The sequence below is a fragment of the Sander lucioperca genome, chromosome 12 (genome assembly GCF_008315115.2).
Source record: "Sander lucioperca isolate FBNREF2018 chromosome 12, SLUC_FBN_1.2, whole genome shotgun sequence".
NCBI classification, from domain to species: domain Eukaryota; kingdom Metazoa; phylum Chordata; class Actinopteri; order Perciformes; family Percidae; genus Sander; species Sander lucioperca.
The window spans coordinates 9,133,391-9,149,147 of record NC_050184.1 but is presented as its reverse complement, the minus strand read 5'-3'; the positions used below and the strand labels follow the sequence as shown (position 1 = coordinate 9,149,147).

The window sequence follows — 15,757 nt, the reverse complement described above, 5'->3', positions numbered from 1 at the left end:
TTCTGTAAAATTGAAATGGAGTCTCTATCTTGTGCAGAGATAAAAACAAGTTACAATATACAATATAACGACGAAAAAGAGACATAACAGCCATAATAAAAGAAATTATATTAAATATCTTCTAAAAATTGTCAAATTTGCTCTTTAAACTATTCACTGTTATCTCTGTTTGGCTTTATTTTTTATTTTACTTTTAATTGCCTCTTCTACAATCATTACCTTCTTTGTTGATGTCATTGGTTTATGATATATTTTCAAAACTTTTGTTTATTTCTTCTTGGAAACTACTTTTTTGTGTTGCTATATAAAGTTACCATTATTATCTGGATTTTATCACACAAACACATACAACATAGTGGAGAATAACTACAGGAAACAATAACATAACCCTGTATAAATTACAACATAGGACAGGATATCTTCTTTATCACAATTTGTCTTTTTTCTTACCTTCTACTACCATATACAAAAACATTGTTGGTTCACATCAATCATGTTTGAGGGCTTTAGTTGTGGTGTTATTATGGATAACATATTGTTAACTTCTGATCACTTTTTTTTTTACACAGACGCATTCAGCTATGTTATGTCATAAAATATGTGATAGTTTGTTTAATGTGACTTTGAAGTGTTGGCGCTGTCATAAATGTGTTCTTTGCTGATTAATCAGATTGGGTAAACATTAATCAGATGACGGCATTAATAGCATGATTTGCAGAGCTGAAGTGTAAAAAAGTCAGTGTGTTTGTATAATGAAACAGTTAAAGCTAAAAGGACTTTGAGCGGTAACACTTTATAATAACCATCATCAATAAGTGGTAAATTCATAGTTAATTCAACTTTAGTTAGTTATTTTACTGTTAATAAACTATGAAATCATGATTTTTGTTTTATTATTAGTAATTTCATAATTTGTTGTATTTTATCATTAGTTTAGTGTAATATATAATCATTTGTTTATAGATTTAGATAATAATTAGATAATACTTTGTCTGTGGTTAATGATTGTTTTGTAAACCATCTATAAACATTATTTTGATGGCTATTATAAAGTTGCAACTGATGCATGATAGAATAATTAGTTATTGATTAATAAGGGGTTTGTAAAGCATCAAGTTACATTAATTTGGCCACATTTTTTTGGTGATTTATGAAAGAGATGATTATTTAACTATTTGTGCACAGATAATAGCCATCCAAATAAAGTTCATAGATGGTTTACAAACAACTTCTTAAAGGTTTACAAATAATTTGGTTATCATACTTAAATAATTTCCCTGAGGGGATCAATAAAATATTCTGATTCTGATACTTAATATAATGCAAAAATGTCTCATGATGTGTGCATCAATAAACTATTGAAACATCAATTAAAGCATTAAATAATACTTAAGTATGTAAAGTAAGTAAATATCATTTACCATTTATTAGTGATGGTTATACAGTTTACCAGAAATGAGAGGTGTGTGTGCTTTTTTTGTTTTTTTTCCACCTTTAATTTTTTGACAGGACAGCTAGGTGAGAGAGAGGGGGAAGACATGCGGGAAATCTTCACAGGTCGGATTCAAACCCTGAACCTCTGCGTCGAGGCATAAATCTCTCAGTATATGTGCGCCTGCTCTACCCACTGAACTAACCTGGCCACAGTGTGTGTGTGTGTGTGTGTGTGCTTTTAAATTAATAATAATATACCTGAAATGATGCACACGTGTTTTCAAATAGAACAGAAACATACAAATTATGAAATAAACACATTAACTGCATGCACAGTATGTGTAACACATGCACACAGATTAAGTCTACATTATCACTCATACCAAAATATGATGCAGCTAAAAACACACCTTGAGCTGTCACACTGTCACCTGCTGAGCGTGGATTTGTGTGTTTTGGGTTCAGTAATCCCACTAGGCTCTGTTGGCATTGTTCACGGAGGATCACAGTTGGCGACACTCTTGAGAACACAAACACAATAACACAAACAAACACTGTATACTGAACTATGAGTATGTCATGGTTTGAAGACCACAGCTTTAAGGGCGGTAAGAGGAGCTGAGGTGGTTGCCAACAGAGTTGCAATAATTTAATCAAGTACAGAAAAATCTGAACACTTATTTGGAAGTGAAAAAGGTCGAAGTGCTTTCAATAAGGGGTGGAAGAAGTACTCAGATCTTTTATGTAACATGGTAAAGATACTCCATTTCAAGTAAAAACCCTGTATTCAAAATCTTACATAAGTTAAAGTTAAAGACAAGTTGAAGTGCTCATTGTGCTTTCTAATCATTATTATCACTGATGCATTACAGTAATGTGTGAGCAGCATTATTGGAGTTGGTTGAATGTTATACTGCTGGGCTTTTTGATCAGCAAAGACTTCAATCTTATAAAAAACATTTCTGTCTGTAATTAAGTCATATAAACCTGATTTTGTAGTGCAATAAGAATATTCAGTCCTTTATTTAATATGAAAAAAAAGTTCTAGAAATGATGTCTGTATCTTGAAACAATAAAGAAAGAGATTGGTGAGAGGCACTAAAAAAAAGTAGATTTTTAGAAAATTCTTAAAACAAGTTGATTTTCAGGTTGAAATGTTTCTACTACATGGGCAGTTTTTTCACTTTCTATAAGAAAATAAAACATTAAGGACTCACTTAAACATACAACACAAGGAAGGATAGACACTTATTTCAGCAATGTTCACTCAGGTCATCACTAAGGTGAAGGGATTTTTGATAACATGTAAATTTACTAAACTGCACTGATTAGTTAATAACCAAAAACATTGTTTCTGTTATGCAAACATGTTTAATGGCTCATCCAAAAGAACATGTAAATGTTTTGACGGATGTTTGAATTATTTACAGTATTTCTATGTACACACACACACACACACACACACACACACACACACACACACACACACACACACACACACACACACACACACACACACACACACACACACACACACACACACACACACACACACACACACACACACACGTGACCCATCAGCCTCTGTTTATAGAATCAGTCAGGGACCAACAGCTCGGCATGCAGGGTTACAAATGGGGAACAAGGAGTGCCAGAGCAGCATTAGTCTGAGTGACTTTAGACCTTGTAGAAGAAAATATTTAAGGTGTATTTCCTGGTTGGCATATTTAGTTTTTTTAAGAAGATCAATAGGAGCATACTATTTTCAGAAATTGGAAGAGAAGAGCTTCTTTAATATCAGATTTACAAACAAGACTTTAAGTATACATATAAATGAGATAATAAAAATAAAATGCAAGGATATCAGATGTACAAGTGTATCACTCCTTACTGAAAACGCCAAGCACCATCAATCACATTACATTGATATAATCACATTACTACAGTACATATTGCAAAGCTGCTACTGTATATTTACAGATGTTACATACAGTATTTTCAATATAACATTGACATGTATTATGAAACAAAATACAACTTATATCACTATCTGCTATCTACAGGCTAAAATAATATTTTCCCAGTTTCCCCAGTTACAAAACAGAAAACCACAGTCCACAGAATAAACAGCCATACTGTGCACACTGCGGTGTAGTTGACTGACATTTTAAAAAGGTGCTACATGAAGCATTTTCTATCGTCGGTGCATCATCTGCAAATAAATTTTGCCATGTTGACATAGTTGCCATAAACAAACAAGACCACTATTGTGGACTGAGAGATTCTATGTAATTATTGACTATTAGCTCTGTTAGCTAATTTAGCTTAGTATTTAGTGATGGCTTCTCGCTCTCCCTCTTCTGCTCTCTCTTGCTTGGAGAATATATTTTTTAATGCCCACATAAAACAAACTTCAAGGAGTGCCTTTTTCACCTGCTTAATATTGCAAAAAACTATCCTGGACTGTTGTAATTCCTTATTCTCAGGTTGCTTAAACAAGTCCCTTAAGACTCTCAAGCTGATCCAGAATGCTGCAGCGCGTGTACTGACAAGAACTAGAAAAAGAGATCATATTTCTCCCATATGAGCTTCTCTGCACTGGCTCCCTGTAAAATCCAGAATTGAACATAAAATCCTTCACCTGACCTACAAAGCTCTTAATAGTCAGGCACTGTTATAGCCCAAAGAGCTCATATTACCCTATTGCCCCTCTGCACTGCGCTCCCAGAATGCAGAATTACTTGTGGTTCCCGGAGTCTCCTAAAGTAGAATGTGAGCCGTGTAGTTGATTAAACACATGTAATCAGCACACATCAACAGGAATGATACGTGTGTTTCATCTACAATCTCTGATTTGGGAGAGGGGCTGTGTGTATTGGACTGAAAATACATAAATGAGGCAGTTGAGACATGCAGAGGAGCAAAGTGTAAATATTTTATTTATAAGCCTGTATTAATTGTTTGCACAACTTGAACCAGCCGCATTGATATTCCAGCAGCTGCACCATTACACATCAGCTGTCTGGTTACACCTGGTTTGCACCAATGCCTGTGGTCACCAAAATTGCAAAAGATTTTCTGGTCAAGTCCATTTTTGTTTGCGCCTGGAGATTTTGCTTGCGTTTGCATCTGCACCCTATTTTAGGAAAATAGAGCGTCTGGCTGTACCATCACAATATGATAATGTCTGTGTATAAAAGAATTGTTAAACATACTATTCATTCCATTGCAAATGAATGAAATAAAAATAATTTGCACTGCATCTCAAAGATGCTCCTACTTCTTGCGAGCCCTGTATATTTGGTAACACGTTCATGTTGAACTTCGCTATCTCTCTAAGAACAGACCTGGGACTTCCAGGCAAAAAAAGTTTTATATTTTAACATTAAATGTCTCCATTGCAGGTGGGCTCCTTCTCTGCTACACCCTCAAGAGGGAATCCCCGCAATAGTCAAACAGGATAGGTAGCCTACCACATGGAATTTCTGCAATGTTACATGAGGAGCAGTTATTTTCATGAGACTCAAAAAGGTGTCATCACGCCATAAAATCAATCACCCTGTCTAAACATTTCAACAGTTAACTCCTGCCTCACAGAAAGCTGTCCTCGGTGGCGACGAAGGAGAACCCATTGAAGGCGTTGTTGGAGCTGCTGCTGGTGTTCAGCTCCGGGGTCCGACTCACCGAGTTAGGAACCATTTCTCTGGTGAACTCTGGATCAATATGCTGAGTGTCAGCTGGGCCTCTCTGAAAGATGAAACAATCTATGTAGACTAAGTGATAATGTGCGACAAGGTGTCTTTATATATGAAATAATGGATGAGGTGGAGGTAAAGTTTTCGCTGGCAGGTTTTTTATTTTCTATTAATAGAAACTTGTCAGCCAATCAGGAGCAAATCTTTTCTGTTGCCATGGTACTATGAATAACAGTGACTACTGTAAACCTAGAGCCAGTTGCTCTACAAACACAAAGCATAATGGTCTCCCCCAAGAAGAATTCTCATATAAGTGATGTTTCTTATGTTTTCTAATAGAAATAACAAAGAAAATATATTTTCTAGTTTCCATATGCAGTGATGATTAGTAACCACTATGGCTGAACGACAAAGAAAAGATTTCCAGCTACAAAATATCAAACAATGCTATTGACAGACAATTGAAGGCAAAGCACTGCAGAGGATGTTCAAACCGTAACCATGCCTCTATTGGGCCTGTATGACAAACATCATAAGAAGTGAGGGACGATATGAGATGATTTTTAAAAAAACGAACGAGAGTCCAAAAGTCAAAGAAATTAGCTTGGATTAAAATGTGAGTGAATAATATAAAGCCTTACAAAGAGGTTGACCTGGTGAACCTTTGTCACCTGTTTATCTGAAAGAGAGGATAAAAATAAGAACATATGTAAAGGGACTGAGATTTAGAAAATTATACGTTGAGGGGGTTTTGTTGGCTGATGTCACTGGTTGTGTTGAAGGTGAAAAAACCTCAAGGGTAGGTAAATGATTGTTTTTCTAGGCAGGCACACACAGCGGACAAAACAGACTTAATATGTAAAGACACGAGCAGTCACAGTTCACAGCCGGAAACAACTCACCACATTTGGGTTGTAGGGAGGAGTGATTCGCTTGTGGTCAAGGTCGTCCCAGTTGATTGGAGAGAAAAAGATGTGGTTCTTTATTTCTAACTATGAATTAAAGAAAGAAAAGTTATACATGTACTGTATATAGTAAAACTGGCATTTTTCCATTCCTCCTATTAAAAATTCAGACTCATTTAAACTATGGGAGAGAAAGTATGGAGGTGATGTCATCTTGGTAAATTTTCTCAGAGGGACTGGGTGCAGATCTGTTCTCAGAAAAGGTCAAAACCCCTTTAAAGATGCCTTATACTGTTCCAGGCTAGTTTCCTAAACATGGAATGGGCCTAGTCCTTGACTAAAGCAACATTTAATGCAGTAGTCCTTTGATCATCCTTTGTCTAAGACTAGGCTTATTTCTTGTCTGGCAAACCATCTGTTTTAATGTGTAGCAACGGTTGAAAGACACACTCACAAAGTCGGCGATGGCCCCGAGGCGTCTGTGCTGGTCCTTCTGCAGAAGACCCACCAGCAGAGAGCAGACGGCATCAGACTTTCCTGGGGGCAGTGGCAGGGGCTTGTGGAGGATCCCATCATACATTTCAGCAACGTCACGGCTGTAGAAAGGAGGCTGAAGCGGAGGGATGGGTACAAACATCATAAGTATAAAATGAAACCATTTGTATTCCTTAAGACCATGACTCCCTAGTGTTAACTACAACTTAAAACTCTAACAGGTTGCATTTTAGATGTGTGTGTCTTTACGACCAGAGTGTAAGGCAGATGAAGAAGGGAAGTTGTTTTACAAACGCCTATACAAATACATACATGTAAATTAGATATATTCTATGTGTGTAATCAAGAGTCTTCAGACAAGCTAGCGGCTCTGTAAGACTGTACGTACTGTACTGTAGCCATACTGTAACTACAGTATGGCTGCAGTACTTTGAGCTAAATGTCAATATCAGTATGCTAACATGCTGATATTTAGCAGATAGTCATATTTACCATGTTCGCCATCCTAATTTAGTGTTAGCATGATAACATTTGCTCATTACCAAACACAAAGTACAGCTGATGGGAATCTGATACAATTTTTGACTTGATGGTTGCGTTAGAGGAAATGTTTAAGGATCACCAAGTGATTACAATTCATTCTGAGGGGAACATGAATGTGTGAACCCAATTTCATGGCAAGCCATTCAATAGTTCAGTCTCGGCAAAGGTGGTGGCCCGACTGACCTGCTTGCATGGCTACAACGGGGCCAATTTTTTATGAAAAGTTTCCGTAGATATTTGAGGTCCCAAGAGGATAAATCCTAATATTTTAGAGATGCTCAGCCTTTTCTCTAGCACAGCCAGGCCTACTTGTACATGAAAAATATCAAAATCTGACGCGCACATTGCCACGAAATGTACTGAGCACGTTCGTGTTCCCCAGAGGTTGAACCCGTCCTATTTTGGACACTCCATGAGGTTTCCTTTAGCACCACCCTCCTTGCTCACAATATATACTGTATTGTAGTCAACACAAAGATGCTTCCAAAAGGAATAATGTACAAAATCAGCCTCACACAAACACACATACCAGGCTGTAGATCATCTCATAGGTCACTGCTCCCAGACACCACCAATCCACTGTCCTGTCATAGGCTTCTTTACGAAGAACCTCTGGAGCCAAGTACTGCAGACAGATAGAAAAAGAGGATATGGGCTAATTCTCTTTGTCAAGTGGCTTTTATATTATATGTTATATATTATATATATTTATGTAATTGTCATCCCTCTACACCTCTAAAACGTAACCACGTATGACACAGTAGGATAGATAATTCATCTAATGTCCTTTTCCCGTTTTTATGTACATTTTTTACTCACTTCTGGAGTCCCACAGAAAGTCGAGGTGGTTCCCTCTGGCTCTACACCTTCTTTGCACAGCCCAAAATCTGTCAGCACCACATGGCCCTGCACACAACAAACCACAAGCAGGAACTTATATTTACATTTCAGTAAAATAAATATATTTACAATGACTGCAATAAAGTTAAAACATATGGAGGAGTTGAATTTTACAGAAACAAATGTGTCAAATTGGACTCACCTGAGAGTCTAAGAGAATATTCTCTGGCTTCAGATCTCTGCAACAGACAAGAACGCAGATTATCATGATAGAAAGTAAAAATAGATTTTACTGTTTTGTGTTTTACAGTATAACCTTAAAGCCACTACGGTTTGGGTGTAATATATAATGAATCAGGCCAACCCATTAGAGTATTTTAATAAATGTCTGTCGGTTCTGACCTGTAAACGATGTTGAGAGAGTGAAGATAGCCGATGGCGCTCGCTACCTCGGCTGAGTAGAACCTCGCTCTGGGCTCGGAGAAACACCTCTCTCTTTGCAGGTGGAAGAACAGCTACAGAAAGAGAGAGAGAATAATGGGAGGATAGATAGACAGAGCATGGAGAGGATGGTGGGAGAAATTCAAATTACATTAAAAAAATAAAAATAAAATACTTTCAACCAGGCTATGGGGTAACACGCTTGGCCCTCCGCACAGAAGCACAGCAAAGTTTGTGTGTTTGAAAACAAGTCTGCTGACTGCACACCAACGAGTTGTATCTGATTTGATTAGATATGTGTAAATAAAGGATTACTTATTAGGACATTATTACAGTGCAGCCTGCCGTGTCCCAGTTGAACAACAAGTAAACAAAATGTACAGGCATTAGATGATTTTATGTAAAACCAGTTTAATTCAAAGTGTTGATTTTTTTATAATAGCCTTAAAAATGTATACAATCCTGGCAGGATAAATAAAATCAAATACTATTCATAGTTTTAAAACTGTTTGCACAGGAATTTATTTTAGAAGACTGAAGATGTTATGTGTAGTATTTTAACATATCAAAGCAATTCAGTTCAATTCAATTCAATTTTATTTATAGTATCAAATCATAACAAGAGTTATCTCGAGACACTTTACAGATAGAGTAGGTCTAGACCACACTCTATAATTTACAAAGACCCAACAATTCCAGTAATTCCCCCAAGAGGATAGTTGCAAATGCACTGGTCTAGAGCTAGATGAGAAGATTGATACCACTCCCATGTATGTATGCTAAATATTAAGCTGCAGCTAACAGATGGTTAGCCTAGCTTAGCATAAAGACTAATTGATCTATGCACAGTCAAAGCAGTTTGTGTCATAAACCAGAACATCACATATGACACACACACACACACACACACACACACACACACACACACACACACCCACACATTATAAAAGTCTACGAGGTGTTGACCTTCATTATAGGAAACATCTATAATCTGAAAATGTAAATTGGTGACTAGTGCTAAAACACCACATCACATTTTGTTTGTGTGTTTTATATTGGAAACAATGATATTTACTCCACACCACAGTCCATTTCTGACCATGTCCAATGAAAATAAAGTATTCCATGTTCATGTATGTAATTATTTAGTTTAAGACACATACCTCTCCGCCATTCACATAGTCGAGGACGAAGTAGAGCTTCTCCGGGGTCTGGAAGGAGTAGTGGAGCCGAACCAGAAAGGGATGTTTGAGACTCTTCAGCAGCACATTTCTTTCTGCCATAATGTTCTTTTGCTGAAGCGAGAAGACATCAGAGTGAGACGGTGATGACAACATTAAATCAAAATCCCACAAATACACCAATTATACAGAAAACACATTTTGTTAATGTTTGTTGGGCACAGTTCAACTTGCAGTGTTTAGCTGTTAGTATGCAGTACTGTAGATACTGCCAGTTAAGAACTCTTTGCATTCTGTGTTTTTGAGCATCTGCTGTTTAAATATTGTATTTCTATCTTTATTTCTTGCTTTTTCAAAATGTTTTTTTATGTTATGTTAATTAATTATGTTAATTCATTATTATTTAATATCACTTTCAGTGTAAATGAGCACACTTTAATTTGTTTCAAAAAAATATTGAAGTTTAATATCTTAAAACTTCACTTCAGTAGTAGCAAACAAATAAAAGAAGGACAAGTGTGTTTGAGCAGACAAACACACAGTTTATCAGGTTGTTTTCTGGGAGTTGGTCAAATCTGCCCTTTGTACAGAACAAGCTGTAGATTAGATAAGATTCAGATCATGTTGCTGGGTGAAAACACTGTTTACTAATAACATTCACAGATTTTCCTCTTGGCTCATTGAGCTATTTTCCACCCGTATTTACTCTAGCCTGGCACATCAGAGTACTGTATAATTCAATATACATTTATCTATATTGATTTCCTGGTCGTAATTTTTCAAAATAATTTGCTCTGAGGGAATTTAAATGAAAAACAGAGTGCCTCTGAAAATGAAACCTCTCCTTTATGATTTTTTAGATGGAGGTTTGAAGCGTTAGAGCTTCGGGGACATTTGGTTTGTATTAGTGTGTGGAGGCTGGGTTCATAAGGGACTTTGTAGAAAGAAATGATGAAGCCAGAAAGGATCAGCTGGACAATCTACTTTAATACTGAGATAGCAGAGCCCACCTCTTTCTTCTTCAGGATGACTTTCTTCTGCAGCACTTTGACGGCGTAGAATTTGTTGTCGGCTTTGAGCTTGGCAAGCAGGACCTGCGTGAAGGTTTGATTGTCAGTGGTTTGTTTGGTAAACAGACTGCGCCACCATCTCGACACTGAGCTGTCACGACATTTCATCAAACCCTTCTGAGAACACAACACAGATATGTGATCTGTGGAAACAGATGACACTGAGAAATCTGAGTAGGGTGTTGATCGACCTGCGGCCAGTAAAAACATTATTAACTTGATTTTTATGGAGAAATACAAACTTGCTGACAAAGTTGCATTCAAAGTTTATTGTATTCTTTATATAAAACACATCTCTGGTGCTGTCTTATTTCTTAGTGTTTTGCTGTTCCATTGATAATGTTCAGGTAACCTTAACAAGCCTAAGTAGACTGTAAAGTTAATGATTCATGAAATTGGCAGCACATTTTGATCAGTCAGTATTCAGCAGGTAGACTCCCTAGTGACCCTGTCAGCAATGTCAGTCAGACAGCTCTCTCTCTCTCTCTCTCTCTCTCTCTCTCTCTCTCTCTCTCTCTCTCTCTCTCTCTCTCTCTCATTATCTCTCATTCTCTCTCTAATCCGGGTCTATCATTTGATGTCATCACCTGGTCTCACTAGTTTCAACCACTTTCACTGCTGGTGAGTATGTGACCTGAATGAGTTGCAATAAGGAAACTACTGATATATTCAATAACAAAGAGATAGATAAATAGGTAATTGTTTCAGTGTTACCTTTCCAAAAGTCCCCTTGCCAATGACAGCCAAGAAGTCAAAGTCAGTTGGCCTAGCACTGAAACAAGACCGAGAGTTATCTATTAAATGGTGGACAAAATTACATAACAACCTCTAATGCACTTTATTTGTAATAGCTTACAAATGGTAGCAAAAGCAACCGGCAAAAAAAATCAATGCTTTGTTCAAATTGACCCTTCGCTCAAAAGTTGCCTTTCTCTTCTGGAATCTGTGTTTTCATACATAAAATACAGAATACAATATATATATTGTTAAAATTGTTTTTGAGATTTTCAATATTTTGTGAAAATACGTGATCCAGACCACTGAATATACACTTTTAACAAATACAGTACCAGTTTATTTTTGCTCTATATATTATATATTATAATACATAATTATATATAGCTGTATTGATGAATATAAAGAGAGCTACATGCTGGTCAGTGAGAGCAGAGATTACTGACTTTGGGTTTGCTGAAGGTCCCAGGTTGACATCATCACGAGGAGAGGAGGATGGGGAACGCAGCTGGAGGACAAATAAATATGGCGTCAGGTTTATGTCATATCTCGAGAGCGCGATAAAACATGCTCACGAGCAAATTATATCATTTCACACGCGCAGATATTACTCTTCACGTACCGATTCAACAATCGAGAGTTGTACAAGCAGCTGCGAGTGTGAAACAAAACATAGGGAGAGGGAAAGAATGGCACCTGCGTGTATTAAACTAAGCATCACGTGCACAGAGCAGCCACCACGCGCCCACTAGTGTCTGCTTTGCGAGCGCTGGAGGGCATACACGAGAGGGTGCACGAACTGAGTAGGTCCGTGGGTGGAATTGCCTTGAAAGTGACCAATCATAGGAGGGCTAGTGCCTCCTTGGTTTCCGCCCCCAAAATGTCAAAAGTCAGTTTCATTCGTGCGAGCAGAAATCAACTTCGAGAGGAGAGTTTACCCTTACACTGGTCTGGTGTTTTCAGATTTTTATCTTTGTGAAAAGCACAATGCGGGAATCTCTTTACCTCCGCGGATTGAAAACCAAAACTTAGATGAAAAGATGTGATTTCAGATATAGCGGGTTTAGTTTCAACTTGATTGAACTAGTGTGACATGCTGTAAGAAAAATCAAATCCACTCCATTAAAAGTAGCAGTCATTTTGAGACAAAACGGTCTCCATAAACTGGTAACACACGAACAGTGGCACCAAAAGGGAAGAATATTCAGTCTGAAGATAAAAACACGAGGATCTGAGTCACTTTGCCTCATATTGCATGATCACTGAGTAATTACAATCCTTTTGGAAAGATTCCACTGTTTGAGATCATCCGTTTGATATATGTAATGCATGAAAGAATTTGTTTTGGCTGTGGAGATATCTGTGAAATCATGTTGGGAAAATTACAACACAAACAACCAAATTCACCTCAGACCTCCTGGATGTATTGCTAATTTGCTCACAGACATTTGTTAAACAAACATCCTTTTCTTGAAAATTGAGTTTAAACTAGGCTGCAGGCAGATCCCCTGTCACATGGCCTAAATAGAAAACCAAAAGCACAACACTGAAATGCACTCACATTACAGTGTGCCATGGCCATTATCCATTCCACTCCCGCTGATCCAGCATCAGTGTTTGACAGACCTGTGAGATGAGATGTTGAGAGTCAGTAGCTGTGCAGAATGCAACTGTGGTGGTGAACCTTTATTACTTTAACCTTTTCTCATTTCACAGATACGATCTTCTCGTGAGCCCGGACTCAGAGAGAGAGAGAGAGTGTGTGTGTGTGTGTGTGTGTGTGTGTGTGTGTGTGTGTGTGTGTGTGTGTGTGTGTGTAGACTGCATCAGGTCTTTTTATGTTTACATGGTAAATATTAATTAATTAAATATAATATTAAATCTCGTATCTGTCCAAAAAATAGGGGATAACAAAGGTCTCATACACACATGCACACACAGAAATGAAACAAAACTCAGAATTATTCCAGTTCCATCAGGAAAGCCTGTTTATATACGCATAAAGACGATGGAGGAGCCAAATGTAGCATTCAAGCCAATAACGTCTGTATCAAATTGCATGATGCCCAGTAATTTAAGATGTAATACCCACATTTGCTGTGCATCTACTGAAAATCACACAAAGCAAGAAAAGATCACTCATACTAGTAACATTAGGAGGTTCATAACTATCTGGAGAAGTTAATGTCCAAGTAGCAGATTAAAAACAAATATAAGCATCTTAACCCCTGGGGACAAAAGTATGATCTAAAACAGACTTAGACCCATTTTGAACACTTTGTTACTCAAGTCATAAGCTGAGCTTCAACAATGTATTTTCCCCGTTGTTATCCAAACTACATGTTATTGCTAACTTCTGTCTGTTCACTAAAAAAATACCCCATTAATTAAGGCATCACAGTCTGCAGTGCAACATTTATATTATTTGAAATTGTTCATTTTAACCAAGTTGTACCCATGTTTATGGCAGTTTCCCCACAATAATGTATACAAGACGAAAACATGTGATTAATATATTGTATAGAGAACAGGGCAAAGACGGGCTCGACTTACATTATTTCAATCAACAATGTGAAAAGAAAATGCAATACATAGCCAACACATGCAAAGCATTCTCAGTTGTTGGTTTTTTTTTGCAGTTTGGATAAGTGACCAACTCCTGAAGAGATTGATGTCAAGAAATTAAATAATCTATGACCTCAATTTTTATTATTTAGGCCTATTTATATTTCCTTTCCATGCCTATTTATCATTTTTACTGATATTTATTTAATAATCTTATACTTACATTTTATTCCTCCTATAGTTTGGCACACTGAATCTTGTTGTGCATGTACAATGACAATACAGCTATTTGTATTCGTATAAATATGGACACAGAGACATACAAAGAGAACATATCTGCAGGTTATAATGACCATGCACAATTCTATATTTTTGAATTCTTGATCTGAACAAGCACAGATTCAAAGACAAGCAAAATATGATTAGATAGCCTGAATTTTGCATAGACTATAAGACTAGGGATCACCTGAGCCATCATTATTCTCAATAAGTATCTCAGATATCATGACTGTTTTAGAATATACCAAATATTAGCATTACTACACTAATATTAGCAGCACAATAATGTTACTAGCAAGTTGATTAGCTGAACAAGAACAATAGCTACAGTTAAGAGATAGGCTACAGTAGACCTAATAATCTACAAATATACTGGCGCATTTTATCCGCCAAAATAGAAAATAGTCTAATCTAATTTAGGAATAAATAGGCACTCTACAGATAATCCAGGTTATCAGTTTGAAATCAGTACAGTTTGCTCACCTGCGTGCAGGCGATGAGTTGATCAGTGTGCTGTGTTCAGGACACTGAGGAGACTCAGCTGGCAGGCTCAAAGCTGAAGCTGATCTGAGGTCAGTTTTTTTTGTTTATGGTCACGAAGGAAGGTCGACTTCAAGAGAGTGAATCATTGGTGAAAAGTTACACATCCTTAAAATGAGGCGGAGCAAGGAGTGAGTGTGTGTGTGTGTGTGTGTGTGTGTGTGTGTGTGTGTGTGTGTGTGTGTGTGTGTGTGTGTGTGTATGTGTGTGTGTGTGTGTGTGTGTGTGTGTGTGTGTGTGTGTGTGAAAAAGGAGAAAGTTGGCTGTCCAGACTTCAAAATAATTTAACTTCCGGACTCTGTTCTTCGCTTTCAAAATAAGAGCAGTAGCCTATACTTTTTTTTTGGACATTTATCTATATTTTTAGAAAGTCATTAGAAAGCTCATATTTTTTTTTATAAATATCTTTTGTGCAGAGGATGATTACAAAATACTTTGTCAGTGCTTGTGCACATACATTTGTACGGTGGCAGACAGGGCCAAATGCACTGCAACTTAATGCCCTAAAAATTTTAGATAAAAAGCCCATTCGATTCCATCACTGTTACATTTTGTTAATCTTAAATACATAAAGCTGTTTTTTAAATGTTTGACTGGACTTGCACCTGAGCCACTTTGTAAATTTGTGAACAGGCTGGAATCCTCCAGATCCACAAGAGCTGCTGCATGTGGAGACTGTATTTGCACCTTTGCAAAGGTATGCAAAGGTGCACCATATATTTCTAGCAAGCCAATCAGAGCCGACTGGGCGTTAAGGATGGCTTAAATAGACAGGAGCTAAAACAGTGTTTGCACATACAGACAGACTGTATGAAATAAAAAAGAATGTGTCTTTTGAACATTAAAGCATGTAAACATGTTCAACCCAAAATACAAGTACAAACCTGAAAATGAGCATGATAGGTCTCCTTTAAATCCAGGGGAAACAGCTAGCCTAACTCTCTCCATCTAAAAATTGGATAAACTGTTGTACAAATATAGACATTCCCCACTGGGGATCAATAAAAAGTATAAAAATAAAAATACATCTACTT

At 37.1% G+C, this 15,757-nt stretch overlaps 1 protein-coding gene across 2 annotated transcripts; it reads right to left on the bottom strand.

Annotated features, from left to right (window-relative positions):
• Positions 1 to 3,206: 3,206 nt before the first annotated feature.
• sgk2a (serum/glucocorticoid regulated kinase 2a) lies at positions 3,207 to 14,874 on the bottom strand. Of its 2 annotated transcripts, XM_031286316.2 has the most exons (14): positions 14,667 to 14,874; positions 12,901 to 12,965; positions 11,786 to 11,847; positions 11,319 to 11,376; positions 10,545 to 10,628; positions 9,517 to 9,648; positions 8,315 to 8,427; positions 8,115 to 8,151; positions 7,892 to 7,978; positions 7,602 to 7,697; positions 6,489 to 6,644; positions 6,032 to 6,121; positions 5,771 to 5,808; positions 3,207 to 5,181 (listed from the first exon to the last, which is right to left on the bottom strand). In XM_031286316.2, the coding sequence occupies exons 2-13, from the start codon at positions 12,919 to 12,921 to the stop codon at positions 5,797 to 5,799; spliced, it is 948 nt and encodes a 315-aa protein (XP_031142176.1). In that variant the 5' UTR covers positions 12,922 to 12,965; positions 14,667 to 14,874; the 3' UTR covers positions 3,207 to 5,181; positions 5,771 to 5,796. The 2 variants fall into 2 exon arrangements, with proteins under 2 accessions (XP_031142176.1, XP_031142175.1); XM_031286315.2 differs by lacking the exon at positions 5,771 to 5,808.
• Between the last annotated feature and the right edge of the window lie 883 nt (positions 14,875 to 15,757).